General features: G+C 42.0%; 1 protein-coding gene across 32 annotated transcripts in view; it reads right to left on the reverse strand.

Annotated features, from left to right (window-relative positions):
• SLMAP (sarcolemma associated protein) overlaps positions 1–10027 on the reverse strand; it is an 89507-nt gene extending 79480 nt beyond the window's left edge. For 17 of the 32 annotated variants that reach the window (XM_072876350.1, XM_072876351.1, XM_072876335.1 and 14 more), the window contains exons 1-2: positions 9873–10026; positions 8291–9742 (exon numbers count right to left, since the gene is read on the reverse strand). In XM_072876350.1, the coding sequence (XP_072732451.1) occupies positions 8291–8488 (198 nt within the window). In that variant the 5' untranslated portion in view covers positions 8489–9742; positions 9873–10026. Of the gene's footprint in view, positions 1–8290; positions 9743–9872 lie in introns of all 32 variants that reach the window. The other 15 variants (XM_072876338.1, XM_072876340.1, XM_072876346.1 and 12 more) reach the window with 1 other exon arrangement.
• Positions 10028–10927: the final 900 nt, after the last annotated feature.

A 10927-nucleotide genomic window follows, 5' to 3' on the forward strand; every position in this document is an offset into this window, starting at 1 on the left:
GTAAGTGTAAGTGCAGAAAACAGCAATGCCAGAATAAAATCACAAGTAATAATACCACCAAAACTGATTTGCAATGCTATTGCCCATAAGTCCATTCAACTATTATAGCTAACAATCAAAAAAAGAGAAGAATGACAATTAATGGTGCCAGGAATTACTGGGAAAGGTCACCGGGAATTTAAAAGGCAAACAGGTAGGCAGGCTAAAAGCCCAGCTTCGCAAAACCAAGATATCTGGCTTCTACCCTATACGGTTAAGTATTACACTTCAAGAAAAGCAATTAAAAAACAGAAAGCAAAGCAAAGTCATCAAAATCTGCTGGGGGGGCATGTTAAACAAGCAAAAAAACCTCTTACAGTACATTAATAATATTGCATCAAAGACATCAAAGTTTTAGAAAATCTATGTTTAAACTTCATCTTGCTCAACATCCAGAAAAGGAACAACTCTGAAAAAGTGCCAGTTAAGAGCAAAACCTGCCATATCAGATAAGACTAATAGCATATGCAAATAGCAGCAGCCAGTAGCAAATGTCTTCAAAAGAACCTGCTGTACAAATATCTATTTGGCCCATAACAGAGCTTTTCTTCTTTGATTTGAAACATAAGCATTTCCATTCCTTCCTTTAAAAAGGTTATTACTCAATACTCAGTTACAAGCATCCACAACTCTTGTATCTTAAGCTCTTGCATTAATTTTATTTTTATGGAAGAACTATTACAGCTGTAATTATGAGGATATACAGCATTAATAACTTGTCCTTAGTTTTATTTTCAATAGTCTCTTAATAAGAGAACAAAAGGTCACTTGCCTGTTCTTATATAGCTTCTATATCTATCTCAGGCATTGCATGTTTCCTATACTGAAGTCTTCTGTCAATAAATATTTTCCACACATTTGAATTATCATATGAAAACCAAAACTGACCAAGTTGTTCCAACTGGGGACAAACTTACTTTAACAGTAGCACAATACTGTCAATATTTTTGTATTTAGTTACAAGTTCTCACTATTTTACACTGTTAGAACATTTGTGACTGAGCCTCTCTCATCATCAATTCTTCAGTCTTTTCAATGGTTGGTTACCGTTATTTTATAACCTAAAAAAGTCTAAGACCAGCACATATTTTCCTCCAGTATGCACCACAGTTCAACTATCAATACTGAAATGTTCCTTAGCTTTGCAAAGATATTATGAATTCCTCATGCCCTTAACTACCCTTGACTAATCCCCGTACTTTTTATATTTACTTTTTACATGTTTACAAAAAGTAAAAAAAGTTGAACCGCTGCTAGCATTTTCTGTGTTTTTCCACTCAACTACAGTGTTACTACAGGGTTTTGGACTTTCTATTATAAGCCTGCTGGAAGTTCATCATTTATTTATACGTTCTCAAGACTGAAATAAACTCAGACATTGCTCAATCACATACATGTGTGTCTGGTACAACATAACACAAAAATTGTATCTGATTAAGTGTCTGGCTCCAGTGCAATTATTTTCCTTTTCAAAAAGGAAACTGTTCTGGGTCTCTGGCAGTCAGATATGTCTTCTTGCAGGGGCTTAAGATGGTACCGTCCAATCCATCTCTCTGCCTGAGGTTCCCACTCCTAAAGCAGATTGAAAAAATGCTTGTCTATACTCAACAAAAACATGACAATACTGCAAGCCTTCTTCCACCAATTCTGCTACAAGCAGAAATGTTTCTGGAAAGAAAGACAAGTTGGGAAACATTAATTCATTGTCACAGCAATGTTTAACTAAACTTGGAGCTCTTAGGTACTCCAAACTCTCAGCAAGTGAGCAACATTAACAGGAAGCAATTATTGATGTGACTCAAAAGAAAATCCAGAGACAACAAACAATCGTGTAATTTAGTAGCAATAGCCTGTAAAATTGCTAGCTTTAGGGACGGAGACAGCATTCTTCCTTCCCTTTCACTTGCCAGGTTCCACAAACAATAATAATTTTCACTTTATATTATCTATTATAAGAAATTACAAAACCCAAAATGCAACAATCAGCTGAGTATTTATCTACACGTTTTGCAGAGTTTTAGCTAGATCAGATTCAAATCAACACAACCAGTAGCACACTGACACAGTTAGACACTACTAACCCACACGGCCCTTTACAGCATACATAAATTCAATTACTTTAATTGGATAACAAAGTAACCAGAACTGTTCAAATTCAGTACGAAAAATGAGAGGGCAAAGCCAAATCAAAAATATTTCTCCAATGTCATGTAAATCCACCTGCAAATGATCAATGGATTGCTGCAACTAATATGTGAAAGAAAGTCAAAGAAAAAGTCAAAAAGAATTTTATATAATTAAAGTGTATTAGGGAAGAAAGGTTTTACATTTATAAGCATGGGACCAGAAGCAAACCCAAACCATCCTATTAGAGACCTAAGGAAAACAGATTTACTGGCCTTCATTACTGCTAAGTAACCCGATTCATTTGAGGTTTGTAAAAATTCATTGCAAATACAAAAGGGATTTTTGTTTGTTTTTAAAACCTAATCAATGTGTTGGTGTTCCTGGCTCAGGATAGATGCATCATGACTGCAATGGATCAGCTCCAAGAATTACAGTATTAGCTCTGCAGCAGTGGCTCTAGATGGTATCTCTGCAGGGAAATCCTTGTCAGCAGTAACCTACCTCTACTATAAATGGCTGCCAGCACTCCTACACTGGGCTCTAAAAGAAGCACGGTGGTGAAGTTTGCCGAAACCGAGAACTCCCTACCCCATACTACTCTTATGATCATACAGCATAAAATTGGATAGTTCATTCAGGGTGAAAAGCACTTACATAAAAATACTAACAGGTGTATGTAAGCACTGGCTGACATCACCCTCTTACCGAAAGCATCTAAGCACTGAAATTTCACCTTAGTGTATTATAGCAGATCCCAGGTCAGTCTCCCCGGGCACTTGGAATAAACATTCAATGTTTCCAAGATAAAGTGTCTCCTCTACAGACACTGCAGAGGAAGTACTGAACACAGCAACATCAAAAGTACTGAAAAATAAAACATTTGTTCAGCTCTCAAAGACAACAATCATAACAGAAAGCTGAAAAGATGTAATAGAGGAAAAATAAATAACAGACATGGTATCTACCAAAAGAAATGCTACTGATACAAGAGAAATTGAATATCCCTTATAGATCAGCACCAAATAGCCCAGAGTATCATAAAGAAATCTCTATAGGAAGCAGCAGAAAAAGTCTCCCATTAAAATCCTGCAATCCCAAATACCATTTTTCATATCCCACTAAATTTTATAAGATAGATTTACTAAAATACTTCTGAACAAACAGGATGTCCAGAGAAAACGTCCTGTATTTCTTGAATCTTGCCAAATTCTTGATCTCCACAAACCATTCTATGTAACATTAAATGAACAACATTATTTCCTTTTTACAAATTCCTTCTCTTCTTTCTTTCGTGGTCAATATACTTTTATCCCTAGTACAATATAGCAAGAAAAGAGAGCATCTAATCTTTCAACTCCTGTTTATCAGTATATTTCTTGCATTGATGGTCCAAAATTAGATGCAATATCCTAGACACGGTCTAACAAGCTGCAAGGAGCTCTTCCTTTCTAAGCGCAGGACTTCACATTTGTCCTTGTTCAGACTCCAGAGGTTCCTGCATGCCCATTTGTTCAGCAAGGTCAGGTCCCTCTGGATGGCAGCCCTGTCCTTGAGCATATCAACTCGTTCCCCAACACAACACCACTCCCAGATTTGGTGTCATCTTCAAACTTGACTAGAGTGTACTTCACCATGTCCTTCAGGTCACTGATAAAAACATTAAACAGGACAGGTCGTAACATAGACTCCTGCAGTATTCTGCTTGTTACAAGCATCCAGGTAGAGCACCACCTGCTAACCACTATGACTGAGCTTGATCCTCAAACCAGTTGTTATTTTACTCATCTAGTTGTTTGTACATCCAGACTGCAGTGCCCTTAGACAGAAGACCATCGTGGGAAACAGTGAAAAGCCCTGCTAAAGGCAAGGTAAATAGCGTGAGCTGCTCTCCCTTGCCCACAAATCTAGTCATTTTATCATACAAGGCAATCACTCGTCAGACCTGATTTAACCCTGCTAAATCCATACTGACCATTACCAAATCATCATCTTCATGTGCCCAGAAAAGCGTTCCAAAATGTGTTCCAAGATTTTCCATGGGACTCAAACAAAGCTAGCCAGTCTGTAATCCCCCGGCTGTACCTTTGGGGTTGTTGTTTTGGGGTGTTGGGTTTTGGTTTGTTTGGTTTTTGGGGTTTTTTTTGTTTGTTTGTTTGTTTGTTTTTTCTTTTTTGGAGGGGGGTGTTTGTTTTCTTTAAAGAAGGTGCTCCCTGCAGGAAGTGTTCTGTAACATTTTTTCTCACATATTTTAAGCCTAGAAGCCATAAACCACAGCCTTAAATTTCATTTGCTATCATGTGGACTATTTGGCTTTCAATTTACTAGTTAGCATTTCTGTAACCAAGATACTATGAATGTGCTCAATTCAATTCATACTCACTTTGAATTAAATGAGAACAGTAGTTATTAGCTACCACTTTAACACAGAAACTTGTGCCTACACATTTTTTTTCAGTTGTTAAAACTGACCAGTTGTTTGGAGTCCTTTTGGTCTAAGAAAATACTTTATTTCTCACAGTTTCTCAGCGCCTTTGGTAAACTGTGGCAATGGATTCTCTATAAATGGTACTTATAACAGCCACTTACAACAATATAAGGCACTGAATAATTCCAATTTTTGAAAGCCTGGATATCTGTCGGAAACTTCAAGTTTCTACTAAAAGCTTCCACCACATCTGCCACAAGCATTTCAGCCTGGGAGAAGTCACATACAAATTCTCAAGGGTTTTCAACTTATTTTTAAAAACAAAAATAAACAAACAAAAAAAAAAACCAAAATAAGTTTGACTATTTCAATTAAGCAGTTTTTACAGAGTTTCTGCCCGTATGCAGTGATAGAAGCTGAACAAACATATTTAGATTTTCTGAACTATAGCCCACTTTTTCTTTTGCTTTGATTCACACTTTTTGGAACACTCCATGCTCAGCACAACATCCACTTCCTACATATCTAGTGACTCGCTTTTTCAGGCATCTCTTAAAAAGATTCATTAACTTGTAATTACTCAAAAAAAAATCAAAATCAATTCTAAGCATAAGCTTCTAATGTTATTGCTGTGTGACAAATCCACAAGGAGATATTACACTGTTTCTACAAACACAGGCAAAAAGAGGCATTGCACTGGTTGTCTATAAAAGTATTACTAAGCACAGAAAAAGGCTGAGTACAGATATTCCAACCACCACCTCCTTCTACCTTTATCTTACACATTTTTAGACTTACATATTATGTTAAAAATATTTTAAAAAGCAAATCCAACTTTACATATCTGCTTTTAATTGCTATTTACTGGTGATCTCGAAGACTCATTCTACTTTTATCCTTAATAATGCTGGTGTTACATAGACATTATCTCCTTTGGGCACGTAACTTCTTCTATGCATAATTAAAGTGCCTTTATACAAAGTAAACATTCACATCTTTCAACTGTAAGTAACATGTCATCTTCAACTTGGTCGATTTATGTGACATACTTCAGCTTAAGACTGCCTCAAAAAAAAAAAATTGTATGCTAGTTTCCTTGCCACTGCTTATGATGCTCCCTCTCTTCGGTTTCTACCCTTCCTTACAGATTATGCTGATATAATTGTTTACAGACTATGTACTAGACAGGATCACTCACATGATTCACTACAACAAAACAAACAACATTCCAAACGCTCAAGAAAAAAAAAATATTACAGTATAACTGAAAGGCAGCTCAAGAGGCAGCACAGACACAGGACTGAGTGACTGGGAATGCCAGCAACTGGTATTGCCATCAAAGTCTACAACTTATGAAACTGCAGCCCCAGATCATTCATGAACTATTTTGAATTATTTTAAGGTTTCTCTCTGTTACTAAATTAATATGTCAAGGTCTTTTATCTTTCATAAAACCCAGAATTGATAAAACTCCTATATATAAGCTTCTAAGAAACGTTTACAAATACTGTGGCAAAAAGAATTTATGCAGGTTTAAATATAGGTCATTGATAGGGTAATGACATATTCCTAAATGAGATGTACTACTTAGAAGTTCTGTAAACAATGATAATAAACACTCCTACTTGCAAATGTTCTGGCATAGTTTTACATTTTTGTTTGTACTTTGAAAACACCACAGAATTCTTTAAAGTAGTTTTTGCAATTCAAGACTGTATTTACCGATGTCTTCTACCTGCCTTTTCACAACAGCATTCTATATCTGTTATCTCTAAATGCATTTTTCCCTCTCCTCCAACTATCTCACAATTTACCGTTCAAATACTCAACCAGATGAAAAAACAGACCATAGTGCCAAGAAACAAACACAGAATCCAAAATTCTCCATACTGCTGTATCAATGCTTTAAATCTTTTATAGTACCACAACATCTAACACGCAAAATTTACAGTGATGTATTCCTATGCATGATCTTAAACCCCTCTTCAGTTGATCACCATGGCTACTGATCCAGATACCTTCACGTGAGGATTTGATGGGGGTCTGGATTAAAACTGCCCAGGTGGGTATCTCAAGAACTATCACATAGCATTCACTTATTTACTACTACCAAGTTGCTATTTTAGATCAGCTAGATAAAAATTAATAAGCATATAATTTTTTTTACCCGTATTAGAAAAGCCAAAGCTAACTTAAATTTAAAAACAAACAAAAAACCCACAGCTGACTGTCTTTGAAGCTCATCTATTAGTTAGCAGACTTGCTCAACACTCAATGCTTTGTCAAATTAACCATCTTTAATATGGCTAGACTATTTGTAACCATAAAAGAGCACACGGGGGGCTTAAAATCTTTATAAATCATGAGAAATGTTGATAAAAAGCTATATGCATAATACTTTTTACTTTAAAAACAGTACAATAAATTGGAACGTTTTACTTTGTTGAGTGAAACAAGAAAAGTTAAAAACTAAGCTTGAACTGAAAACATTTCATGCACGTAAGTTTTCTAAAGTGTCCAAGAATGCACATCACACACACAAAGCCAAAACAACATGCTTAATGACACACTAATACAGATAGCAGTTTGAACAATTATGTGCAGGTAACTTGAAAGCCATGCCATAACCCAGCCTTAAGAAATTAAATGCTTGTCTTGTCCCATCATGCCCAGGTATTGCATAACATAGGATAGTTAACAATGGAAGGTTTAAGAACTTGACTGCGTTGTACTGTTCCTCATGCTGTGTCATACTACTAAAAAATACTGCAGTAATTACAGACCATATTATTCTTAAAATCAAGAGCTACACTGACTGCATTTCACAGGAGGGCATGCTGCAAACCTAAAAACCAGCTGATTTAGAGCATATGAAGTTCTAGGGCATAACATCAATATATTTGGAAAAAAAAAAAAACAGTGCGGAGCAACTGAAATCTGCACTTTGTTCATTTCTTGCTGGATATTTAAAATTAACTTGACAACCATTAAGTAAAATAACTTTACTTGTCCCAGTTCAATCCCTAGTGGACAAAACATGCACTACAGAACCTCTAAATTTCACTTAACAAGATAGTTAGCCTTTTGAGAGGAATAGTTAGGACAACACAGGATATATTTTAAAACCATTTTCACTATCAATGAGAAAATATCTTGTATGCCAGTAACAAACCTTCTATCAGACCCAAACAACAAAATATTCTTTATAATATTTCAAAAGGGCAAGTAGGAAGAGTGCCAAACAAACCCAGTATTTTTTTTTTAAAACCTGTTTTTTGACACTCCTCACAGTGAGATTTATTTACATGCTCAGATAAAATAGTAATTTCTCAGCATTTGAAAAAATACTGTTACACCATTATATTCATACAAGCCTGTGCTTTCAGATTTGTATTACTCACCTCAAAATCACCTACTTCCAGCAATGAATAATACGCCTGCAAATCTTTCAGTACTTCTCACCATTTTCAACTGTTAGTTTTATGTACTTTTAATAATATTTAAAGTTTCTGCTTAGTAAAAAATTATCAACTTACCTGAAAAGTAATCATTTTAACTATAACACAAATCTTACTCCTTCCACATGAAACCATATTTATTGCAGCAAAACCAAAGTGATCTGCAATCTACAGGACTACAGGGCTAAAACAAATGTGCGGTTCTTTTTTTTTTTTTTTTTTAATACGGAAAACATCTTACCTTGCCTGTCTTGTGATCAAACCAGACCAGAGCATGGTTCCTGGACAGCACCTTACAGTCAAAAGTTGCATTATTCTGAGCTGGCCGGCACCGAGCCACCGAGCGGCCGATCTTGACGGGCTCGTCCAGGTAGACATGACGCTCCTGAAACGGATGAGAGTTCGGGCGGCAAGTGAAGATGGCCAAGGCTGAAGGCATCGAGGACAGATTGGGGTTGCCACGCCGACCAGAGATGAAGAGAGCCTCTTCTGATGCAGACTGTCCTCCACAATTTTTAACCCAAACCTCCACAGCAACTTTATATTAAAGCAGGACAAACATTATCGTATGAGAGGCCTAACAACTCATTGTTTCAGTGTGTAAACTAATTCTGGCAATAATCCAGTGAAAAAGCCCCATTATGTCTTTTAATAATATCAGCAGTGGCCCAAAAAATGTCTAAAATGTACAACTTTCAATCCATCCTCCTCTGGAAGAATAGCAACAAGCATCTGATTCCTTCAAAGAGAAGCAAAGGCTCCTTGAACGAAGGATAGAATGTCTTAAATCCAAGTAGATGAGTCATACAAGTACTTTTGTTTGCAACCTCAACTACCTTCTTTCCCCCCCCCCTTCCGTAAACAACACTGACCAAAATTCTGACCAATGCAACATGGAAGCAAGGAAAGGTTTAGGGAAGGGGGATGAGGGAGAAGGATTAGCGTCCTCTCTCAAAGCGCACAGATCAGGAGTTGGAAGGTGAATACGAAGCCCTCACTCCACGACAGGGATCTAGTTGCTTCACATGGCAATCCGCATTTCACCATCTTCATATATTAAACCAAAGCAGAATAGGTGGTCCTCGATTTAGGATGGGGTATGAGAGCTATACCGTTTTCCTCCCCTAGACCAGATAAAGCTGAACTGGTCTACAGCTTCAGGCAGCCACTCAGACAAGGAACTTGATAAGGCATGGAGAGGGCTTCAAACTCTCCTTCTCTCGGGGACAAACTAACGCGTGGGAAGGGTCCTTCGGGGACGGCCTACGAGGTGCACTGACAGGTTGCTCCCAGGCGGTGCCCGCGATGGCTCTGGCTGGCAGCAGCGGGCAAGCGTCCCTCCGCGGCGGGTCTGCTGGCGGCGGGCGGGCGGGGGCGCGGGGACCGGCGGCGGAGGGAGGCGAGCGGGGGGCTGCTCCAGGAAGTCTCCGCCAGGAGCCCCCGGCGCGGGGAGCGGCGGGCCGGGAGAGGCGACGGCCGCTCCGCTCCGCTCAGCCCCTCCGCAGGTGGCTGCGCATGAGGAGGGCCCCGCTCCTCAGCCCCCCGCGCTCTCCGCCCGCCGAGCGCGGCTCCGCTGGCCCGGCGGCGGCCGGCCCTGCGGCGGCGGGAGAGGCCTGGCGGCCGGGCCCGGACGCCTCCCGCTCGGTAGCTCTGCCTCTCAGGCAGCCGCCGACCACGAAAACTTTCCTCCGACCTGCAGAGCCGAAAACAAACCGGGTCAGACGCGCCCCTCGCCCGGCGCGGCCCCGCGCCTCCCCCCGGCCTAGCGCTGCCCGGCCCCCAGGGAGGCACGGGGCGCACCAGGGCTCGGCTCCCTCCCTTACCTTCAGCGCAGCGGCCGCCATAGTGACTGGAAACCCACCCGGTGTAGCAGCCGCGGCGCTGCCGGGGAGGGGCGGGGGTCGGGGGGGAGGGCAGGCGGTGGCGGAGGGAGGAGCCGTCCTCAGCGGGGCCTGACCAAAGGGAAGGCGCGGCGGCCGCCTCCGGCTCCGCGCGGGCGGCTGCGCAAGCGCGGGAAGGGGGGGCTGCGCCGGCGCGCTGCGCCCAGTGAAGCTGCGGCAGCGGCCGAGGCCCCGCCCCGTTGCCGCTGCCGCCCTGTTCCGGGTGCGCGGGGGAGGGGGGGCAGCTGGGGGGGGGGGGGTGCCTGCGAGGGGAGGTGGGCGGCGGGCTGAGCCGTGAGGGGCGAGGGGCCGGGCGGTTGTGCGGGGGGCCGGGCGGCCGCCTGTGAAGCGGGACAAGGGGTGAAGGGCTGCTGTGAAAGGGCACGGCTAGGATGTGTTAGCAGGTGGGAGCGGGGGCAGGTCTCTGAGGTGAGTGAGCCCCCGGAGCCGGGGCCGTCTCTTTCCCCTCCCCTGCTCTCCTCAGCTCTGCCCTGGGGGGGAAGGGAGGGAAGGAGCGAGCGGCGCTCGTCTGCCGTTACGTAGGGGAGCCCTGAGGAGAAAGCGGCGTCACACGTTATCAGCAGAGCTCTCATGAGAGAGCGCAGGAGTCTCCCCGACATCCTCCTGCGTTCCCCGTGCTCTTCTTGTTGTTTTATGATCCCAGGTTGAAAATTTTGGAAGCCGCAGTGTCACTTGACACGTCTCGGGCAGGGAGCAACGCTGGCCGTCTTCTGCCCTCTCTAGTGACGGGCTGGCGGCTGGAGCGGGGAACCCTTGGAGCGGTGACCGCAGGCACGGGGCAGAGCGGCAGGGACGGGCCAGGGCAGGACAGCGGTGCGGTCACCGGCGCAGTGTTTTCCCTCAGTAGGTCTTGGAGCATCATCCAGAGCCGTATTTATGCCCGTTTTCTAGAAGCCAAGGAAAGGTTGTTCCTTTTTCAAGGTCATATGGTAGGCTAGTGCCGAACAGGTCTCTCCGGTCTGAATTCATTTTTAATT

This window comes from Ciconia boyciana, chromosome 11 (assembly GCF_034638445.1).
Source record: "Ciconia boyciana chromosome 11, ASM3463844v1, whole genome shotgun sequence".
Lineage (NCBI taxonomy): Eukaryota > Metazoa > Chordata > Aves > Ciconiiformes > Ciconiidae > Ciconia > Ciconia boyciana.